This window comes from Elgaria multicarinata, chromosome 13 (assembly GCF_023053635.1).
Source record: "Elgaria multicarinata webbii isolate HBS135686 ecotype San Diego chromosome 13, rElgMul1.1.pri, whole genome shotgun sequence".
Classification (NCBI taxonomy): domain Eukaryota; kingdom Metazoa; phylum Chordata; class Lepidosauria; order Squamata; family Anguidae; genus Elgaria; species Elgaria multicarinata.
Genome location: NC_086183.1, coordinates 14,723,765 through 14,747,497, shown reverse-complemented (window position 1 = coordinate 14,747,497; position 23,733 = coordinate 14,723,765). Strand labels below are relative to the sequence as shown.

At 47.7% G+C, this 23,733-nt stretch overlaps 1 protein-coding gene across 1 annotated transcript; it reads left to right on the top strand.

The window, feature by feature from the left end:
• Positions 1-4,862: 4,862 nt before the first annotated feature.
• On the top strand, positions 4,863-23,712 carry HPCAL4 (hippocalcin like 4). Its single transcript, XM_063140175.1, has 4 exons — positions 4,863-4,964; positions 22,116-22,285; positions 22,683-22,898; positions 23,247-23,712. The coding sequence occupies exons 2-4, from the start codon at positions 22,124-22,126 to the stop codon at positions 23,442-23,444; spliced, it is 576 nt and encodes a 191-aa protein (XP_062996245.1). The 5' UTR covers positions 4,863-4,964; positions 22,116-22,123; the 3' UTR covers positions 23,445-23,712.
• Positions 23,713-23,733: the final 21 nt, after the last annotated feature.

Below are 23,733 nucleotides of genomic sequence, written 5' to 3'. Positions count from 1 at the left end.
GCAGGAGCCCTGCCCTCTTTTGCATCTGGTCACTCTAGTATATCTCCTGCAGCTTTAACTGTTTTGATGAAGAGGGAATTTCACCAGATGATGCATGCATTAACAATGACACCTGCTGAAATCTCCTTTTCTACACAACTGTTAAAGATACATGACCCTGTCTTCCTTTTCATATGGTCACCCTAGTCTATTACAACTGGATCTTCCAGCAGTAACTTCAAAGTTCAGATTGCTGGTTAAACATACATCTTGTTGCTGATAGGATATCTGGGAAGAAACTGTCACAATAAACAACAACTTGTTGAATGCTCCATTGTTTTGGCTTTTCTTCTCATCACTAAAGTGTTACTGTTTGGCTCACTCATTCAAGTTTCCCAAACAACACTTGTGCCAGTGGACACACAATTAGCCATGCAGAGGCTGAGCAGCTAGATCAAAGGAGAGCCCATGAAAGAGCTCTGTGTGCATGTAGACCCCAACAACTCTAAGGCTACATCTGACATCAGCCCCCCTAGATATTTGTCCCTCATTCTCCTGCCCTTTCAGATATGAAAAGAAAAGGCAGGACATCATAGAACTGGATGTGACCATGAAGACTAATGCTCTGCTCAGTGCAGGCCCTGCAATGACACGGCTGCAGTTAGGGATGGCTGTCCTGTCTCTGCTTAAATACCTCTCCAGTGAAGGAGAAACCCCCCCTCCGGCCCCTGAGAGTGGGCACCTGCTCCATTGCTGAGTGGCTCATACTGTTTGGACAAATCTCATTTTCAGCTGAAATCTGTTTCCTTGCAATTTCTTGGTCCTAGTCCTGTCCTCTGGAGCAACAGAGAACAAGTCTGCTCCATCTTCTGCCTGGCAGCCTTTGCCTTTCCTGCCCACAGGCAATATTATTTAGTTTGGAGAAATCCAGCCCTGAGATCCTTTGCAATGTCCTGATGGATGGTGAGGCACGTACACTCCAGCATCTTCTGCAACATCGCAAAGGCCGATGGGGACACCTTTCTGAGACTACATGCTGCTGCATGAGCACCTTTCCAAAATATCCATTCCCAGAGGATCACTGATGTCGTTGCGTTGAGTCAACCACACAAGTTTAGCACATCTACAATGTGAGCAAAGGACTGGACCACCAGGGTCCTTCCTCAAGCTGTGGATGAAGAGGAGGCAGCGCTTAAGCGAGATGAGGCAGGTTTGAGAGCTAGGGGGGATCTACACAACTGCTTTTAAAGCGCTTTAAAGCACTTTGAAAACGTTTTGAAAACTGTATATGCAGTGTGTCCTGGGCCCCAACAGTTGTCAAAACTGTTATAAAGTGCTTTAAAGCAGTAGTGTAGATCCCCCCCCCTACTTTGCTTCCCATGTTGTATGTACACGCAAGCACACGTTTCTTTGCCCCATTATCACCTCTGGTTAAACAGGTTGTGTTGGTTGTTGTGAACTGCTCAGACAGCGTTTGCTATTGGGTGGTATAGAAATGTCATAAAGAAACCTGCAAAACCTGTTTATTAGTGACAGTGAGACTACACATCATAACCAGCAATCACTCTTTAAAATTGCATTTAACCCTCTGAAAAAATGCATGGCTGAAGTTGGTTTCAAATTCCTTATTCGAAACAGTGGTATTCATGAACAGACAAGAATAAGAAACTGAACCTTCTATGCTTCTGCACCCCAATAATAATAATAATAATAATAATAATAATAACACCTACACTGTACTGCTTTCGTCGCCAGCTGAAGACTTTTATTCACTCAGTATTTTAACACTTAATTTTAACTTAAATTTAAATTTTACTGTTTTAACTCTGTATTTTAATCTTATATCAATTTTGCTGTGTGGTTTTATCCTGGTTGCACTTTTTATACTGTATTTCGTAATTGTGTTTTTAACCTGTTGGGTGTTTTATTGTGGTTTTAATTTTTGTGAACCGCCCAGAGAGCTTCGGCTATTGGGCGGTATAAAAATCTAATAAATAAAATAAAATAAAATAAATAATAATAATAATAATAATAATAATAATAATATAATAATGATAAAATAACTGGGGGACTGTCTCCTTCAAGATGTGGGTGGATTCTATCCAGTTAAGTGTTTTATTTCTTTATTTGTTACATATCTCTATTCCATCCAATATCCAGGGCTTTCTGGGTGATTGACAAAAATTAAAGTGTTGCTTGCACAAAGTGCTTTAAATTATGATGGTCCCAGGCTACATTCACAAATAAGGGAGTGGGAATTAATTTATCACCCTCAAATAACCTTGGGACCTCCTCAGATGACACACCCACACCACCAGCAGATACTTTGTTTTAGCACAAAATACAGTCAAACATGCTGCCCCCTTAGCAACGCTTGCCCAGATATGTATAAATGCAGAAGGAACTGGGTGTGGCCACTGCAAATGAAGGCTTTGGTCCACCCCAGATTGCACACCCATGCCACCAGGAGGGTGCCCTCAATGACACTGTGCCAGGGCCCCAGTTCCTGACTCATTTAGTAAGGTCATCCTCAGGGGCCCTTCTCCGTGAGCCCCTGCCAAAGGAAGCGAGGCAGGTGGCTACCAGGAGGAGGGCCTTCTCTGCTGTGGCACCCCGGCTGTGGAATGAGCTCCCTAAAGAGGCTCGCCGGGCATCTACACTATATTCTTTTAGACGCCAGGTGAAGACCTTTTTATTCTCTCAGCATTTTAACAGTCTATAAATTCAATTTTAACTTGGCTGTTTTAAATTTGTATTTCTGCACTGCTGTTGATTTTATCCTTGTTGTGCTTTTATATTGTATTTTATATCCTGTTTTTTTTTATACTGTTGTTTTATACTTTGAATGGTTTTAATTTTTGTGAGCCGCCCAGGGAGCTTCGGCTATTGGGCGGTATAGAAATGCAATAAATAAATAAATAAATTTGTCGATTAGTTTTTATTGGCCAGAGATTGAATCTGGGACCTTTTGCCCCCAAGGACCACCTGAGCTCTGGATGCTTCTGATGAAGCCCTGTCCCACTCATGTCCCATTGCTCTCCAGTGTCTTGAGAAAGACCTTCCTCTGCCCCTGATCCTTTGAACTGGAGATGGTGGGGATTGACGGCGTGCAGACTGTCATGCCGGCATGCGCACTGCCATTGCGCTACGGCTGGGTCCCTCTCTAGCCATGTGCCTTTGCGGAGCGCATCAGTGCTGTTGTCTGCCAGATGCAATTCTCGGCGTTTCCACAGTCTTCCTAACTCAAATGCGTTTATGTGGTGTGACATTTATTGGGGGGTGGAGGGAGGAGACAGAAGGGCAGTCTGTTCCCCACCTTTTTCTTCTTCTGTATAAATGCCCCCTTTGGGTTTTAAGAGAACACCCCCTCACAAGTCACGAACCGCCTCAGCAACCTTCAGGCCAGACTTCTGCAGCAAAACACGGAGGACACGAGGAGGGGGGGGGAAATCCTCCATTTCTTGGTTGGTTGCCATGGAAACACTTCACATTTGTTTCTGAAATCTGCTTCTTACTCCCTTTAAAGATCATGAGGGCCTATTCCCCACAAAAGAAACTGTCTCTTCCATTTTGTCATATATATATATATATATGGAGAGGGACGTGGGGGCTGAGGGGGGACGGGAAGGGAAAGGTCTCAGTCCTGCCTGGTGCTGAGCAGCGGATGCAATTGCATGATCTCATGGGAAAGCTCCAGCTGTTTGTGGTAAGAGCCTGGGGGGTTAATTTTCCTCACAGACTCGGGTGTGTGGGAAGGAACAGCCGGGTCTCAGTCTGGCGCGAATTCATTAGGGGAGATTTTTCACCCTTTGGATTTAGGGCAGGAAAAAACCCTCCAGGAAAAATGCAGAACATCCCGCGTGTCTGTTCGTCGTCGGTCCCCAGGCAAAACACTGGTTGTTTGTTAATAGCAAAACAGAACCGTCCGTGCCCAGGGCAATTAGGCATTTCCTTTTTCTTCTCTCCCCGCCCCCTCCCCCTCCCCCTCCCCCCCGAAGGTCTCTGCCCCAGTGAATTTACAATCCCAAGGCTTATCCTAGAAAGGACAGTGGGGAGGGAGTCCTGGGGGTGCCTCTCAGCCAGCTGGGGATGAGATTGAGGGGTTCAGCCAAGGGTGTCATGGAAGTGAGGGGGGGCTTGAGGAGGGGTCTGGAGGGGGTGGGGCGGCCCAGGAGGCCAAGGGGCAAAGAGCGAGAGGTTCTTGGGGGGGGAGCTTTGGGGCTGTGCAAATCCCTAAAGCGCCCCCCCCCCCCCCGAACCTTTCGCTCTTTGCCCCTTGGCCTCCTGGGTCGGCGGTTTGCCTCGCCTCCCTCTTGCCCGCCAGGCCCCTCAGGCCGTGCTCGGCCTTTGCCCTCCAACCTCCAGGCCCCGCATGGGGAACCTCTTTCCTCCGCCCCCGGAGCCTTCCTCCCCGCCCCCGCCTTTGATCCCCACCCTCCTTCCAGGCCCCCGGGCTCCCGCACACAGCCGCCGGCCGCCTTGGGGAGCACAGGCGCTGCCCTGCGTGCGCGAGGGGCGCGCTCTCGTGCTGGAGCCGCACGCGCCAGCAAAGGCGCGGCAGGCGGAACCCGCCCCTTGCCCGCCCTGAGCGATCCCGGCCTCCGGGGTGCTCGGAGAGGCCTCCTGCTTCTGGTGCTGAGCGTGCCTCTGAGCGTGTGCAGAGGAGGATTTCGGTCCGGGGCGGGCAGCTTGGGCTGACAGGCAGGAGCAGGAGCCCCACCTGGCGCGGGTTGCGGTGAGCGGCACTCCTCGCAGCCAATGAGGCAAAGAGCAAAGCCGGGGCGGGCCCGCCCTTCGCATACTGATACAAGAGGAGGCGGAGAAACGGTCCCGAAGGCAGAGCAGGTGGAGGAGCCACAAGACCAGCCGCCAACGCCGCCGCGTATCCCCGGTGGATGGCTTAGGCGCTCTCGTTCGCTCGCCTGCGGCTCACACTTCGCACCAGGGGTACTTTGCACCCGCGAGGGTCAGGCCGAACCGCCGAGGTAAGCAGCATCCCGCCGGGAGGTCGGTGGTGGTGGTGGTGGGGAGGATGAGGAGGATGAGGATGAGGGAGAGGGACTTTGGCGAGGGAAGGCAAAGCCAAGCCGCGTCCTTGGTTCAGTGGCACCTGCGGGGCACAGCCCTGTCCCCCTTTGCGCAGTGCATTGCTTCCGGATTGGGCAGCCGTGGGTCTCACCCAGGTGCCCAGCCTACTGCTGGCAGCCAGGTCCTGCCAGGTGCGCCACTGAAATTGCGCAAGGGAAGTTGCCGGTGCTCAGATGGATGGAAGACACCAGGAGTGACTCAGTGCGTGTGCGTTTCAATGCGTTCCGCTTGGCGCAGGGTTCAATTCTTCGACGGAGAGATCTTGGGGTCAACTTTACTTGGAAGCTGTGTCACCGCAATCCCAGACGTAAAGGGATCGGGTGAGGCTCTTTGGGAGGAGGGAATGCGCCTGGGCGTCGCTAGGCGCTGAAAAGATTCGGGGCCCAGGGCCATAGAGGCACAAAACTACATAAAATCTGCACATGCTCATTTATATCTTTTACATGCAAATGTAGAAATAATTACCAGGAGTTAATTATTACAGGAGGCAATGAAGGTGATTACTCTCTCTCTCATCCAAATAATCTCAAACAGTCCTGATGGCTATGTGCTACGTCCAGTATGGGAGGCAATAAACCTATGTACACCAGTTGCTGGGGAGCATGGGTGGGAGGGTGCTCTTGCACCCATGTCCTGCTTGTGGGTTCCTGGTAGACAGCTGGTTGGCGCTGTGTGAACAGTGTGCTGGACTAGATGGACCCTTGGTCTGATCCAGCAGGGCTCTTCTTATATTCTAATGCTCTAAATTGTTCAATGAATCTTTACCCTGCCTAAGATCATCCCAAACCAATGGAAAAGTTTTTAGTTTTTTTTTTAAACAAATAAATTCAGTTGTGATGCAGGGGGTAAAAATTGGAGGGTGGGTGGGTGGGTGTTGCAGCATGTGAGAAGGTGAGAGTTAACCCTGTACTCCCCAGCTGCAATTCCTGTTGAAAAATTCCTTCGGCCTGGCCATTGAGCTGAGGGGGGAAAGGCTTCCATGGGCACCAATGGATACTGAGGGCTCTATAGGAGAGTTCTGGGGCCCTGAGAAATAGATTTGGGGCCATAAGTCCTATAGGCCCAAGCTTAGCAATGCGCTTGGAAAACACTCTGCCTATGCTCAGAGATATCCATGTCTTTATGTTTCTTTCACATGTTATAGGTTTGAGCCATGGGATTCAAAATAGGTTTTGCGCCCTAGACATGGTTCCGTTCTACAAGGGAGGTGCAAAGTGCTTCCTCTCCACCCCGCTTGCATGCTGGCATCGATCCAGAATTCTTGGTTTTTCTCCCGTCGCAATTTCCCTCCAAAATCTCTCTCTCCTCCATCTCCTTTCAAGAAGCAAATAGACAGTGTCTGATCTCATAAAATCTCCATGGCTGACATGACGGGGGTGGGGTGGAGGGAAAAGGTTCCTTCCTCTGGGAAAGAGCAGATGGGCAGAGGGAGGGAAGCGGGTGATGTGGCCTCCTCTCGGTGGGGGGGGGGGGGAGAGAGAATTGGCAAGTCAGCCCTGCAGCCCTGACTGCGCTCCAACGATCTGGAGGGGTGGGGGGATATTTGTGCCCATTTTGCACTGATTTCAGAACGTGGCACAGACAAAAATAGGGACACCCTCCTGTACTTGCAACACCATTTTTTCACACCCCCTAAGCCTACCCCACCCCACCCCTCATAAACACACATTGTGCAAGAGATCCTGAAACAGGGGCTGTGAGTAAAGCTGTTTCCTAAAAAATATGCAATGCAGTATTTGATCTTGCAGTGGATCTGTTTGGACTTCTTAGAGAACATTTGTCACTCAAAGCACATTTTGACCCAGTTCACACATAATAGTGGCAAAATGTGGGTTCATTAATTAAACCACAATTTGCCAAGTTTGTGTGGTGCTGCCGTTTTGAATATGCAACCTCCAATCGGACCATGCATACCCACACAATGTGGGTTAATTGTGGATTTAAACAACCCATAGTTAACTTCGGATCGTTTACCCCACAATTAACCCATAGTGTCCATGTTCGCACATCACAGAATAACCTCTGATTGAAGGTTGCTCCTTCAAAATGGCGGTGGCACACGGCCAAGGCAAATGATGGCTTAATTAGCCCACCATTGGCCCCTGTTATTTGTGAATGGAGTTCCTGTGTGGAAAGGTGGTTCTCAGAGGGATGGAAAAGAAGCCCTGCACTGGCATGTACATCTGCATGCACCCTAGAGTCAAAAAGCCCCCAGTCAGAGATGTAACTTTTAAAGACCCCAAAAGAGGGGGCTGACCCTGGATGGAGTCCAAGTCTGCATGGGCACAATATGCTCATTTTTAAAAGGCAGACCCTCCAAAATAGGACCAATGATTTAACAGGAAGAAGTACCAGAAAACACACGAGTCTTAAATAGGGACTGTATTTGGAGTGTACGTGATCATCCCTCAGTGCTGAAGCCCTGGCACCGTGGACGAGGCTGATATATGCCTATGTGCTCACTTACATTGTCTTGCTAGTTGGATTGAATGAAGGGGAGGTCAGTTGACTGTTACTCCACCCCCTCTCTTTCTCACGCATGGACGCAGACACACAAATACTGCAGAGGATGCAGAACTTCAGGGATTCTTCTCTGTCTTTCCTGAAAATATAGGGTCAGTCAGCCTTGCTACGAAAGCAAGTACAAAAGCTACTAGCCCATAAAAGGTTTTGCTCACCCATCAGCCGCCACAGTGCAGACTGGCCATTTTTGGCACCTTGATGGTTTAAAAAGAGAGGGGAAAGAATGAGCTCTCTTCGAAGTCAGAGAACACTTCTGGGCTCAGTTTTCCAGAGGCAATTCTTATTCACAACAGGCGAGTGGCTATTTTCAAGCCCGTAGAGCTAAGAAAAGAAAAATAGAGCAAGGAGCTCTTGCTTTGGTTCCAGTTTGAAAGTCACCTTTGGGTGGCAGGACCATAATGCAGGTAAAGGAATGTTCTCTGCCGCCTCCTCTCTTCTGGGCAAGCCTTAGTGCCCTGTGTTGGTCACCCTTGGCTGTATTCAAATGCTAATCAAACTGCATTGAGATAGGGGTGTTCTGGTGTCCCTGCTGTGCTTATTCCAGCCATTGCAAGCAGATGCCTCTAGCCAGTCTATGTAGTGGGTTTTGCAAGAGATCAAACCCTTCTATGAAGGGGAGCAGTCAGGGCGTAATCTGAGATGGGTTGAGTTGCAGAACATTTGAAGAGATCCTGGTACGTGTCTGAGTATGAACACAATGTTTTTATCTCCCATATATTTCGAAGAGCAGGAGAATCTCTCTCTGTGTTGTAGCCCATGTTAATTAGTATGTGTGGAATGGGGGCTATCTGGATTTTCTCCCTCCAGCACCAAAATGTCATTGGGCAGCCCTTAAATCTTTCCCTTTTTCAAATCAGATGCACTCTGGCAATCTGATCTTCAGTGAGTCTACTCAGAAGTAACATGGAAATAAATCAATGGGATCGATGAATAAGACTTCTCCTAAGTTACCTCCCTTGCTCCAGGTGACCAAACTGCAGGTGATGACTTCTGCAGTTTCCTTCCAAAGCAAAAGTGCGTCACTTTTTGGAATCCTACCCGCCAAGGGAAAAAGTAAGCTGGAGAAAAGCCTTTTTTAAAAAATTTAAAAACTCAAAGAGGGAGGGGTTCTTCCCTCCCACAAGCCCTTCTGGTGAGCAAGGAATGTGAAATTATTATTATTATTATTATTATTATTATTATTATTATTATTATTATTTCTATACTTCCCCATAGCCCAAGTTCTCTGGGTTCTTTATGCATTATTCCCCTCTACATGTATGCATGAGTGGACATAGACGGCATGGGTTCCCTTTTATCTGAATGGGCCAGAGATCAGAAAAGCACACAAATTATCTTGCACCACAGCTTTATAAGGTCGAACAGTATTATTCTGTGTTATTATTCTGCAATAACAGTTATTATACTGCTGTTGCAGAGTGGGACAGCTCAGTGTTGTCTGTTCACTAAACTATGTTCTGGCAGAGGTGAGTTTTGAACCAGTGCCTCCTGATTCATTGCTCAGCCTCCCATCCACTAAAATTCATCACTGTTGATCTGATGCAGGTTCTTCAACTCTCACCCTGGCATTGAGGGTCCCTGTGGCTGTTACCTTTGCATTGGAGGTGGCAGCTCGGGTACATGGATGCAAATCTGAGGCAGCATCACTTTTCCATGGTTTATGGTCCTGGGTTTGTCTTAGCTTTGGAAAGAAGCCCTGGAGGTGTACGGATGAATATTGTGGGGTGGTGGAAAAACTGCACATCGGAAGCAATTATCATGTGATGTTCAAATTTGCGTGTTTCTTCTGTTTGTTGCCGGGACTGTTTTGTGGATTGTGGATGGCACCGGTTTTAAAAAATAAAACTTCCCATAATACACTTCCTTTTTCATACACCGTCTTTCTGTGCTGAGTTCCCTCCAGCCCAATTTGGGATTATTTATTTGTTACATTTATATACCGCCCCATAGCTGAAGCTCTCTGGGCGGCTACAAAAGTTAAAAACAATGAACTTTAAGTACAGATATACAAAATTTTAAACCACCAAAAGTATAAAAACAACAGTATCCATTTAAAACAACTGTTCTCAGGTCAGTTAAAACTCAGCATATGCTGTTAAATGCTGTTAAATGCCTGGGAGAAGAGAAAAGTCTTGACCTGGCACTGAAAAGATAACAATGTTGGCACCAGGTGAGCCTCCCACATATTGAGATTACCTGTATCCTTTTAAGAGATTCTGGGTGGAGGTGTGTTGAAACCCCACTGCGTTGTTCTCCATTTTCCAGATGTCAGGTACAGATGACTTTCCACAGCCTCATGCCCTCAGCCTTGTTGTTTTAGGCTTCTGTTCCACATGATTGTGAAGAAATGGTTCAATAGGCGAAGGCTTAGAATTCGGAGAATGGGAGATCATGTGGTTAGCTGTCAACCTCTGGATCTTGTGGAGTTTCCTGCCCTTCTGGAAGACCCCAGTGTTCACTCCAAAACTCTGTGCCTTCTGCTGCCCTGCCCTGCTTCTTGCCATATGCCATGTTCTCTTTCTCACCCATCCCAGTATCAGAAATTTACACACTGCAAATGAGATAAATAATACCTGTTTAAGGAAAACAGAACATAGGGAAAAGGATGTCTTTTTCCTTCTAAAAAAGGTGAGATTTTACCCCAGAAATAACCCTATGTGAACAAGGATTTTACAGATAACACAAAAACCCACCTTTACTAGCTGAATTACAACTTCTTCAGGGAGGGTCATGCAAATAGTGGCTTCTTAACAACAGGGTTTCTGTTCTCTTATGCAAAAAAATTTCCCTGTCCCAGCCAGCACAGGAGGCCTGTGTTGACCAGAAAGGGAGGCAACTTTCTGCAGCTCACAGGCTAGGCAGAGATTCCTTTAGCCCAGCCACAAATCTGCATTCTCACCCTGCTGTACTTCTCCCTGGAATTTACAGCAGTGGCTCTAGGGCATTGCCTCTCAGGGTTTGATGGAGGGAAATATGGCCATAAGCAAGGCAAGGACATGAAATACGACCATGGTGTCTATTGGCCATTATGTGCTATTGTAGGATTTAGAAAAACTAGGGTGCATCCTGACAGTTCTGTTTCTGGGGACCTGAGAGTTCCCCAGTCCTGAAGGCCAGATAGGGAGGTGCCACTGGCTTAGAGTAGGGCCCTGGCTGCCATGCAGCTCGTTGAAGCTGTCTACTTCAGGAGACGCCATGAGAAAGAAGAGAGATGAAGTCAGGAATTGGTATCTGAACGGGGCAGCCAGGCTTTATAAAGTACTAGCCCAGCAGATTGGGGTGTGTGTGTTCATTGTCTGGGAACTACTTAACATGACAAGATGTCTTGGGTCAGCACCGTACAGTCTGTACTGACAACCATCGCTGCACATGGTTGACAGGGAATCCTTGCATGATCTGTGCAGCCCATGAGAAAAGTGCAGGGGGTGGGGAGAGAGACGTGGCAGAGAGAGGACATGATGAAGGGCAGAGAGACACCTACACATACATATACGCGCATGCGCGTACACACACACCCTCCCTGGCATATGAATGCACATCCTCCCCCCATTTTCAGCAGACGGCAAAATGCGCAATTTGAAGGCTCCAGTTCTGAAATAAGCTCTCCCAAGTCTGTACTCTGTTCAGGCCTGCTTCGCTGCCTTCCATTTTGGGTTCCTATATAATGTTGCTGACATCGTTTAAATTACGCTGGCCAAGAACAGAGCAAGCTTCATGGGAAGCATGAGGATACATATGTGGCAGGTTCTCCAAGCTGCTGAAAATGTGGGTTGCCCTCTTTCGTCCTGACTGTTCAAGCAAAGGTGTCCAACAAGATTTCAATTCATTTGCAAGTTCACCTTGACCTTGTATGGAGCTGCCTTATACTGAGTTAGCTCACTGGTCCACCTAGCCCTGGGCTTTGCAACCTGACTGGCAGTGGCTCTCCAAGGGCACAGTTAGAATGCTTTTCCCCAGCACTGCTGCTCAAAATGCTGAATGTTGTGCAGGCAAAGGCATTCCCCAGACCTCAGGAGCCAGGTAGTTCCAATCTTGGTTTGACAAGCAAACTTTGCAAAACTTGAGCTGCTTCTCACATCAGACTTTCCTAAACATGAGCTACTGGCTCCCTCTTCTAAATGTTCAAAAGTGGACAAGTCCAAAGGCATACCCCCAGAAACAACACCCCTATGAAGGGGCATTCCCTCATATTCCCTCCTTGTTTTCACTGCTGTGATTCCAGCACCAAACACCCCAGCACACCATCAATGCTTGACGTGAAAATGGCCCTGCAGATTTGAATTTTCTATTCCTCCCTTGTTCCTACAGCCTGAACGCTTTTTTTGTCTAATGAGCAAGTGTGTAAGGAAGAGAGCGGGAGAAAGTAGGCAGCTGTTGGGGGTGACTCCTCAGCCCCCTCCCATGTGACATGATGGTTGTGAAATATCTCCCGCTGGAAATTGCTTGGCTTTTGAATCTGGGGTGATGAGCACCAGTCAAGGGACACGGAGAGGACATACCTGCTTAGAAGTGTGTGTGTGGTGGGAGGGGGGATCTAGATATTTTTTGTGGTGGTAGTTTATGTTCCTTCCCCCAAATGGGGGGGAAAGTGATTTAAGGGTGGGGAGTCCGTTTTTCTTCTTCTCTTGCTTGATCATAAAAGGCCTGTGGAATTAAGGGGTGTGTGTGAAGAAGTGGGGGAGACACACGAGGATGAAAGGGTTCGCTGGTAGCTTCGGGGATGTGCGCGGCGGCTAGGAACCATTTTGCTACAGTGCAGCTGTTGCCATGGCAGCCACAGCACCAGCTGCTCTGTTTAACAGGGATGGGTGATGTGGTGATGGCCCCTCCTTTCTCTGCCCCCAAATCTCTCCCTGAACATAAATACCCCAGTAGAGACTGGGAGGGGGGCAGCAGGCAACCAGGCAGTCCTTAAGGGACAGCTCTTATTTAGACTTTCATTATTATTATTTATCAGAATAAGTATCTATTTTGAGTGTTAGAACAAGATTTATAGGGACAGTAGAATGATAGCTTTCACAGCACTGACCAAGGTTCCTAATGCAGCGAACATGCTTTCCACTTACACAGAACTCTTTCTCAGCCTGGTTTTCTAAAAAAAAGTGGGCAAAATGATGATGCCCTCTTCTAGAAATATTGTTTTCTCCTTTTAGATTTTTTTCTTTAATGATTAGGCTGAGAAGGAGCATGGTGCAACTCAGAGATCCACACATCACTTTGTCCTGTAGCACATTTTGGAGTTCTTTAACACCCATGTCGTCCTCCAAAAATGGATGTGACACTCGGTGAGCTTTGGGACTAGAGATGAGGCCCATGTTCCAACTCAAGACTCTCTCAACTGCACCACGCTGACTACCATAGAAGTACAAAATATGTTGTTGTTAACTATTTTTCACAATGTATGGAATTTGCTTTGGTGGCCACTTTAAAAGATTAGACACATTTGAGGAGGTAGAGGTGAAGTCTATGAAGGGCTACTTGTGGAACAGCTAAATGGAACCTCCATCTTCAGGAATACTGTAACTCTGAATACCGTTTGCTGGAGAACAACAGCGTGGGCTGGGCTGGGCTGGGCTGTTTCCTTCATGTCTTGCTTCTCTCTCCTGAAGGCATCAAGGCCACTCTGGGAAAGAGTTTGCCAGACTGTGGCCTGTTCCTGCAAGGCTTTTCTTACATCCACCTTTCTTTCTGTAGAAAATCTTTCACTCCCCACCAATTCTTCACCACTGCAATGTAGGGGAGGCTGAATGGATAGTTGTTTTAGGTTGCAAATAATAACTGTCCCATGATGGTGAAGAAGGCCTTGTGACTTCTGCCATTTTCTTTGGTGATATTACTGCACCTTCTCACCACAGCTTCAGGAATGAAAACCTGACCAGAAAATGGAAAACTCTTCAACCAGCCTTTGACTTCCATGAAGGTAAAAAACACACACACCTTGAAATGCAAGAGAGAAGGGTAAACATGTTAAGCGTGTGGTTGTCAGTTGCTTGGCACCAAGATACATGCTGAAGGGGAAGCAGCAAGGGAATATCAACACCCCTTTTCCTTGAGAAGGCTACATGTGGCCGCTCTGCCAAACAGCACCGCTGGCTAATGAGGTCCACATTTGCCAGCCCTCTTTTGCTTCTTTCTCCAAAATAACATGCACCTCAGTCCTCAAAGCACTTGGGCCTGGCAAGAGCCCTGGCAACAGTAGTGGCGTTTCTACTTATGTACCTGTCATACACCGTTGTCAAGCCATGGCTCTCTCTAGACCAGTATTGTGTTCTCAAACTAGCAAAGGCTCTCTGGGAGACCTGACAGAGGTTCTCCTGCTATACCCACATACCTGCTACCAGATCCTTTGGCTTATCTGATCCTTTAACACACAGATGGGGAACCTCAGGCAGATCAGGGCCCATTCCCCTCAGTTCCAGACTACTACATAAGCTGCATTCCTACTATTGTTGAGTATTGCAGCAGCAAAAACATTGACACTGAATTTCAGTGCAAATTGCAACAGAACGTTAAAGGAGTCAAAGGAGTTCTTAAGCTCTGTACCAGCTATGGAGTGGTAAAAGGGTCAAAATGTAGTTTGTTCCCAGGTTAAATTTGACCCTTTTAATGCTCCATAGTGGTTTGCTGCTAAACCATTAAAATTGTTGCTGCTGTGGCTGTGAATTTCAACAACACAGTGGCGGAGAGCCACATGCAGGCTGCATGTTGTCTAACCCCTGCTTTTACAACTAGTGTCAAGGAAGCTATTGGGGAAAAGATGGCATCCCTTGCCCAAACGAGAACAAAAAGGAACTTGCACAAGGAAATACAAGCAGGCAATAGTAGGGAATGCAAAAAGCAAAACAACTAAGGATTTTGAGGAGCATATCGCTAATAACATTAAGACCAACAATAAAGAATTATTTATATTAGAACAGGAACCTGGCTTGGGGGGGCGGTTGGACCACCGGCTGACCACAGTTAAAAGAGTCCAAGTAGAATGTGGAGAAGCTGAATGAATTCTTTGGATCTACTGTAACTGCAGAAAATGTAGGGGGCAGATGCCTATGTCTGAACTGATATTTTCAGGAAGGGAGTCTTGAAGAACTGAGGGAAATAGTGGTGACAAGATATGAAATTCAAGACCTTATTGACAAACTGAAAGCTAACAAATCCCTGGGTCCAGATGGTATCCATGCAAGAGTTCTTGATGCATTCAAATATGAAACTGCTGACCTTCTAACAAAAATATTAACATGTCCCTAAGATCAGCCTCTGTATAAGAGGACTGAAGAATGGCCAATGTAACACCAATTTTTTAAAAACGAATCCAATGGGAAAATTCCAGGCCAGTAAACTTTCTGAGTAAATTGGTGGAAAGCATTCTTAAAGATGAAAGATAAAATTATCAAGCATATTGAAGAAAGTCCTATTGAAAGAGAGTCAAGATCACTCCTGCAAAACTCATTAACCTTTTCAAGTTCTTTGAAAGTGTTAGTAAACACGTAGGCAGGGCTGATTTGATTGTCATTGTCTAATTAGACTTCCCAAAGGGTTTTGATGAGATTCTTAACCAAAAACTCTGATTGGGGTAATAGGCGAGGTGCTCTTACAGGTTGGTAACAGAATGCCGAGAACAGATAAATTGCCAGTTCCTGCAATGGAGGGATATAAAGAGCGTCATCAGATGAACGCTTTATCACACGCTTGGTACTGGCCACTCACAGTTTTTCGAGGGTCCTTTTGACGATGCCATCTGCCTCATGTCTCCTGCTCCTCTTGCTCTATTTTCTGTGACAAAATAAGACCTGGTAAATCTGATTATTATTTTTTTAGGAGAAACTTGTCGCCATTTTCTGCTGTGTGCAGGAAAAGCAGCACAATGAAAACGCCCACTGAATGGGACACATGGTCGTTGCTGCTTTCTCTTTCTTCCCCTTGTGAAGAAAGAGGAATCTGTTCTTCCCTCTTGTGGGACAGAAAAGCAACAGTAGGGAAATGTGATTTAATCCTGTCTGGTGATGCTCAAAGGACCTGTTTGGGACTGATGCTTTTAAATTTGTTCATGTATTTGTTCATTTAGAGATTTTATTTTATTACATTTCTGCCCTACCCAATAGCTGGAGTTATAGGTGAGCAGTAAGATTGCCAAGTTTGCTGACGACAGCATATTATTTAGGGTGGTTGAAACAAAAAAAGGCTGTGAAGATCTCCAAAAGGATCTCTTCCCACTGGAGGAGTGGGCATGAAAACAACAAATGTGATTCAGTGTAAGAAAGAGTAATAATAAATATTATATTTATTTATTACCTGCCTCTCCCTCTGAATCGAGACAGGGAACACCACCAAACACAATATAATACATAAAATTAGTTAAACGAGTAATGTCTATATGCTTGGGTACTTTGTGGCCAGATCTACACCAAGGAGGATATAGCACTAAGAAAGTGGTATAGGGTATGTGTCATGGGCCCCAACAGTTGTCCGTGCACTTCAATGCCGCTATAAAGCAGTCGTGTGGCTCCTGCCTCTTATACACTGTTTTCATACCACTTTCATAGTGCTATATCCTGTTTGGTGTAGATCTGGCCTGTGTCACAATGTCTATATGCTTCCTACAGTATTGAGGGCAGGATGATTCTATATACCAGTTGCTGGGAAACATGAATGGGAGTGTACTGTTGTCCTCTGGTTGGCCACTGTGTGAAGAGAATGCTGGACTAGATATGCCTTTGGTCTGATCCAGCCCAGCCATTCCTGTGTTCAACCGGAGATGCTGAGAATTATTGAACTCAGCTGGGACCACCTGCATGCAAAATAGAGGCGCTGCCGCCTCTGAGCTGTCATCTTCCACCTGTGCAAGGAGATGCAAGCTGGGAGAGAGCATGCTTTAATGACAAGACCCTGAGGCCTTGATTCATCTCACCATGTTTGACACAGGGCAGCATCCAGATGGCAGCGTTGCCTGCTCTCCATTGGCTGCTGGTCATTTTTGAGCTTCCTATTATTAGCCTCATTTGCTGTCACTGTGACGCCTGCTGTGTACCCTGGTGGGGTTGTCCAGATGCAACCAAGGATAGCGGGGATCCTGAAGCTTTACTGGTTTGGGGGGCAGGTGAGGAAAGCTGTGCCTGTCCAAATTCCCTCTTCTGCACTGGTAGAGGAGCCCAGTTCTCGTTGGCATCCAATCACACTGCAGGCTGCACTGCCTTCCCTGCATCGCCCACATGGCTGCAACAAGCATCTCCAGGGTGGAAGGCCAGTGAAGACGGTGCTGTTGGCAAATGCCTACGCCCTGTGGCCCGTGCATTTGATGCAGATACATATTGCAATTGTGTACTTGTTTGAAAACAGCTTAATCGCCATTGTTTACCCTCAATGAGCTATAGCAATTGTAGTTCTGTAAGCTGCAATTCTAAGCACACTTCATAGTGAGCAATCCCTGTGGCCGAGAGTGGAATTTGCTTCTAAGCAAACGTGCGTAGGATTGCAATGTAGGTGGATCTGCGGCTGGGGTTTGAGACCATTTTTATGCTGCCTGGGGAATTATGGGAGTTGCTGTCCAACACACCTGGTACCAGGAGGGGGAACGCTGGTTTCTGATGAGGAGGGTACCATTGGTCTGCATGGCACTTCCTAGTATACGAGGGCAAAGTCCTGGCTGGAGGTGACAGAAACGGAGGCAGTGGCAAATGGGGGAAAAGAATACACACGTCTTGCAGTGAAGTTGCATCCTGTACATGGATCTCAGCAGGGCTTACTTCTGAGTAGACACATGAAGGTTTGTGTTGTCAGTTGCAGTATGGGATGAGAAGTAAGTGGTTATGGCAAAGGTTTGATGGGAAATGTGGGCTTTGATGAGGGGTTTGGAGGAAGTAAGGGAGGTGGCATAAAAGTCCAGTCTTCGCTTTCTGGGAAACCTCTTTGCAGGAAATAGGGATGACCCGGAACTTGCAGTTACTAGGACAGCGTTGCTCTTTCTTGTGGCCTGATGCTATGCCTGTTTACCCAGAAGCAAATCGTGCTGAGCCCAGCAGGCCTTTCCCTTCTAGGAGGTGTTCTTAGGGTTGCAGCCTTTTGTAGATGGTTGCAGAATCGGCACTGTGTGGTTGCAAGTATTACTGCTGCTGTCTGATGGATGCCTACCTGAGAGCAACTCCCACTGGACACAGTGGGTTTTACTTCTGAGGAAACCTGCGTGGGATTGTGCTGTAACGGCATGTGAACAGCTGTGCTTGTCATAAGAGACTCGTGCAAGTGGGGACCTTTCTAAGCAAACAAGCCTTTCTGCATGTGTATGTGAAGACATTTTTCAAAGAGCACCGTGGAGGGACCACAGGCACAAGGCTCTTCCCATCAGCCATCTGTTGCTCTATTTCCACCAGCAAGGAAATGCCAAGGCTGCGTGGTTGGAAGCTCTTGCCGACTAGCGATGGAGGACTCCTCTCTTGCCTTGACCAAGTTCTGCAAGCTGCATAGGAGGGTGTGTGTGTGGGGTGTGTGTGAAAAGATAGATGCACAATAAGAGGCTCCTTTGAGCAATTGTGGTATGCTGAGTCCTGCAGTGTGTAGCTTGATCTCTTTGTGGGGAGGAGGGCAGGAGCTGAGGACAGAAGAGCTTGGGGGCAATGCAGGATTTTGTCCGGCAGACGACCTCTTCCCGTAGACATGGCGAGGTCTGAAGGAGAGAGACCTGGCTGTAGTAGGCACATGGAGACAGGCGGTGGATGTGGGCCAGAAAACCTTGGCTGGCTGCCGCCACCTGTCGCCTTCCCCGGCATACGTCCATAAAAATCGCCCTTAAACACTGCTGTTTTCAGCAAGAGACACGTGGCAGACAAGCAGCACACCACGTGTTTCTGTGTCCGCATAGAGGAACGGCGGGAGTGCTTCTCACCTGAAAGAACAGCCGAAGGAAATGTGGGCTCAGGGCGGCATTGTGATGGGCAATTACTCTGTGTACATCCAGACAAAACCAAAGAGATGCCATTACCACTGCAGGAAAATTAGGAGCAGGACATAAATCATCTTGCTATGGGAACACAGCCGAAGGACGGACACCTTCCGTAGAGCAAGTACGCCCTCCCATGGAAGAATTTCATTTGTAGATTGAATAGAGCCAGGGTCTACTTGCTGTTTCTTTCCTATCATAGAGGGAGACGCTCTTTGAATTTTATTCTTGCCTTGTGCGTTCCAGGGCTGACCAAATTCTGCAGCTAAGCCCTTTGTTTGCAGCCTGTACTGTCGCCTGCTCCAACCTGGCACCCTCCATATTCATTGGACTGCAACATCCCCTTCTCTCTCTCTCTCTCTCTCTCTCTTTTTGAGACTTACTGCACTGAGCAAATGTTGGTGGCAACCATGGGGTTAAGTGGGACAGCTGGCATTGCTCCAGCCTCCTTGTCCATCTCTACACATGGAGTTCCAGGCACCTGCTCACCTCTGTGCAGCCTATGAGGCTTCAGAGCTAACTGGAAAGCAGTTTTCCCAGCTGTGATGTGTTTTGCTGATCTGCAAACCAAGCTTCTGGGTCAGTCTGGAGAACAATCCTTTGGCACAGATGACTCCTTTGAAGTGGGTTTCCTTCCAGGGAAGGGCTGAGTTAAACAAACAAACACCTGAGAAAGTGCAGCTGTTTGAAGCTTGGTCACAGCCCTAAGCAAGCCAGGGTCTGAGGTGAATTAGGACATTGAGATGGTAGCTAGTCAGCATTTCTCCCAGCCTATAATAGTTGACATATGACCATGGCTGGCTGGCTGGCTTTCTTTCTTTCTTTCTTTCTTTCTTTCTTTCTTTCTTTCTTTCTTTCTTTCTTTCTTTCTTTCTTTCTTTCATTTAAATCCCACCTTTTCCTCCAAGCAGCCCAAGGTGGCATACATGGGTCTTCTCCCCAACTACTCTCCCCCAGAACTCGCATTTTATCCTCACGACAAGCCTATGAGGTAGGTTAGGCTGAGAGCTAGGGACTGGCTCAAAGTCACCCAGTGGGTTTCCATGGCTGAGTGGGGATTAGAACCTGGGTCACCCAAGTCCTAGTCCAAGGCCAACACTCTAGCCACTACTCCACCCTGGCTAGGCATCAAGGAGTCTTATGGTGCCTTGGAGATTAACCCATTATAGCTTTGGGTTCCATGGAACTAGAGTCCACTTCATCAGCTGCAAGAAGTGCTATCCTACCTCACAGGGTTGTTTTGAGGATAAAATGGAGAGGGGAAGGGAAATGTAAGCTGCCTTGAGTTCTTGCAAGAGGAAAAATGGAGAGAGATGATGATGACAACAATGATGTATAATCAAGAACCCCCTGGAGATATACGCAGCTAGTGTGGGGTGTGGCTAGTGTTGGGCTAGGGCAGGAGACTTGCATTCAAGGTCCCACATAGCCATGAAGCTTACTAGGCAAACTTGGTGGCACCTGCATTCTTACAGGGTGGTTATGTGTGTGCTCAGGTGTGCACATGGTTGGTTTAAATATGCTCTATTATATAAAAGATTAACATGTATAATTCTGTTGCATAACCTCATAGGGTAGATTGTTGTGAGGATAAAAATTATGGGCAGATAACCAGGTGTGCCAGTCAGAAGGGTGGGAGAAACCACCACCATAAAAACATTGGATTCCTGATCACATGGGAGGAGCTTGACACACCCATAATTGCACCCCGCAGGGCTTTGTAGGATCCCCCGGCTGAACGTGCAGGGCTGGCCTGGCCAAGACAGTCTCTCCTCCTGCTCCACATGGTCAGTCAATGTGGTTTGAAACGGTGGATAGGACACGAGATGAATGTGTAGGTTGGACCAGCTGCTGCAAATCTATTTTCCCTCATCCTTTGATTGTCTGCGCAGGGCCAGAGCTTCCTTGCATTCATAGAATTATAGAATCATAGAATAGTAGAGTTGGAAGGGGCCTATAAGGCCATCGAGTCCAACCCCTGCTCAATGCAGGAATCCACCTTAAAGCATCCCTGACAGATGGTTGTCCAGCCCACAACCTCCTTAAGTCATTGGTTCCATTGTCGTGCTGCTTCATCAGTCAGGAAGTTTTTCCTGATGTCCAACTGGTTGCATTAGGCTGGTCTGTAGTGATGCCTGGAGCTGGGATTTGTCCCTCTGGAATGGACAAGTTGAACTTTTCATAGCATGCAGGTCAACAGTGTTGTGCACTAATGCTTCCAGAGGGGTTGCAGCAAAAACAAGAAGGATGCTTCTGGCACCTTAAGGACATTTTTTTTGCTCCCCCATAGGTTAGACTACAGCTCCCATTATCCTGAACCAGCATGGGAGTTGTGGTATAATGTATCTGGAGGACCCCAAATTAGGAAAGTGCCAGAAACTCTTGGTTGTTCTTATTAATTGCTTCAGAGCAAAATCCTGTTAAAAACACAACTGAACAGGGACCTGTCCAAAAGCTCTAAATCCCAAGTCAGGGGTAGAGGGGGAGAATACAAGATTCTCAGCAAAGTTTTAAAGCCTCTCTCTTGGATATGTCTGTTTATAAATTCAAAAAAAGAAGCAGCAGTTTGTTAAAAGTATATTTGTTGTGCTTCCTTTAAATGTACTTTCCCCCCACAACAATAACTTTGCTATAATTTACTGTCAACACAGGTCAAACTCATCCACATATACACTTGGGTTGCCAGCTTCCGAATTGGCCCCTGCAGCTATGCCTTTATTAGTAGCTTGATCTCCTTCTTTTACAAAGTGATTGTGTTGACCTCCAGGCCGTGGAAAGCTTCACTACTGATTTCTTCATATTAAACCTCTGTTAAGGAGCAAGAGCAGGCCAAGGTGGGTTTTGCTACCAGTTGGCATCACACAAACACACCATGGTGTTCTTTGTCATGTAGATGACAAAGGCCCAATTTAGGAACTTATAGCAAGAATAATTCAATATGTTGGACTGGAGTGTTGTCCAGAGAGAGGGGTGGGGCTCCTGAGTGTGTGGGAAGGGGAGAAACACTGACACACACACACACACACACACACATCCAGCTGTGGAGATGACTCCTCTGTATCCCAGATTACGTTTTTGCAGCCACATGGAGTGTAAGCATTGCTAGTTCTTGAAACACACCCTGATGCAGTTGTGGCATAAACGACAGCTTGATCTGCAACAGTTATGAGATGAGGACGTTTATCTCCAAGCTGCGGAAGGCTTCACCTGCTAATTTCCATACCTCACAATCTCTAATGGCAGAGTTTGGTTCGTCAGCAAGCCTCATGCAGAGAAGTTGCAGATGTGAAGATGTGACTTGGCTCGCTTTGAGTAACCCGGGGCTGTTTGCTCTGCCAGGCCCTCTCCGTAGCGCCTCTCTGTTCTTTTTGAGTCAGTCAATGCCATTCTGGCTGCTTTTCATTATTCAGTAGTGCAGGGAGGGCCCTTCACCTGCACGGCCCTTCGCAAAGAATGAGGAGGCGACTGCCTACCCAAGGGATTTACAGTCTTTCCATTCCACAGAGGAGTGGGAGGGAAGTGGAGGCGAAGTTAATGGGAAAGGACTTGTGATGACTTCAGTTCCGTGCAAGCTGACGCATCTCTCTCTTTGCAGAACCAGCAATGGGCAAACACAACAGTAAATTGGCTCCAGAGATGCTGGATGACCTGGTGAGGAGCACTGAATTTAATGAGCAGGAGCTGAAACAGTGGTACAAAGGATTCCTGAAAGACTGCCCTACAGGCATCCTCAACTTGGAGGAATTCCAGCAACTGTACATCAAGGTATGGGGACAGGGATCCGGGGTTCTGGGGGGGGGGGGCTAAGTGGGCAGCTCTGATGAGCATCGTTGGGCTCACGCTGTCCATTGAGACCAGCACAGGGTCAAAGCCTGGTCCTCTAAGACCAGCCGGAGACGAATACCCAGCTTGGCTGGGACATTGTCCAAACGATGTGAGGGACACAATAGGATACAGATCCTTGTGATATTTTCTGGGATATATTTTGCAGCCATCTTCTGGTGCAGGCCTAGTTTCTAGGTGCAGCTTTCCTTTGGCAGAGCCTCTGTCCCAAGGTTCGTGAGGCCGTGTGATGGCACGGTGTGGTGAGCACCCGACAGGTCTCCTGCTGCCAGCATCTTTCCTTGTTACGGCTGCTCCTCCCCTGTCTTTTCTCCTGCAGTTTTTCCCCTATGGTGACGCGTCCAAGTTCGCCCAGCACGCTTTCCGCACATTTGACAAGAACGGGGATGGGACGATCGACTTCCGGGAGTTCATTTGTGCTCTCTCCGTCACCTCCAGGGGGAGCTTTGAGCAAAAGTTGAATTGGGCCTTTGAGATGTATGACTTGGACGGGGACGGCAAGATCACCCGCCTAGAGATGTTGGAGATCATTGAGGTACCAGAGGAGGACTTTGGCGTTCTCTGTGGATGCACTTCTTTCAGCCGCCTGAGGAGGCTGGGATACTGTTGCACTTGAGCACTGCACAGGAAGCCTCCTGTCGGAAGGCGGGTCACCCTTTTCCCGGGTTGCCTGATAACCACAGTGGCCCCAGAGGCCCAAGGAGGCCAGTCCCATGCAGATCTGGTCCCCAGCTTAAAAAAACAACAACCCAGAGGGTTTGGCTCTGCTTGGCTGGGATCTGGAGACTGGATGGCAGGTAGAGGTGGAGGCCTCTGGCATGCTAAGAGGGCAGCTTGGCTGGGCCAAAGGGAAACATCCTCGGTGCTTCCTTCTGTTTTTCAGGCAATCTACAAGATGGTGGGAACAGTCATCATGATGCGGATGAACCAAGATGGGTTGACCCCCCAGCAGCGTGTTGACAAGATCTTCACCAAGATGGACAAGGACAAAGATGACCAGATCACCCTGGAAGAGTTCAAGGAAGCTGCCAAGAGCGACCCCTCCATCGTCCTGCTGCTGCAGTGTGATATGCAGAAGTAGAAGGGCACGACGCGCCGCCCACCCGCCCTCTCCCCCTGCCCAGCCTTGCATCTTTTGACCCCTTTCCCTCGGAACTGCAGGCTCCATGCCCGGAGGCAGGATGTGCTGTCTTCGCATGGCCTCCTTGGCCCAAGTGAGTCCCCAAATGAACTTCCCAGCCTCTGCCATTTCTTTGCACAACCATTAGCCTGGGGGAGTCCCCGTAGGCCATGTTCTTTAACCTCAGCAAGGCATATCAGATTGAATTTCTCTGCCTCAGTCCTCTAATTCCCCCGGCCATCCTGCCTGT

Coding starts and splice junctions, on each gene's coding strand:
- HPCAL4 (XM_063140175.1), top strand. CDS start 22,124: ATGGGCAAACACAACAGTAAATTGGCTCCAGAGATGCTGGATGACCTG. Junction 22,286..22,682: donor TCCAGCAACTGTACATCAAG/GTATGGGGACAG, acceptor TTTCTCCTGCAG/TTTTTCCCCTATGGTGACGC. Junction 22,899..23,246: donor AGATGTTGGAGATCATTGAG/GTACCAGAGGAG, acceptor TCTGTTTTTCAG/GCAATCTACAAGATGGTGGG.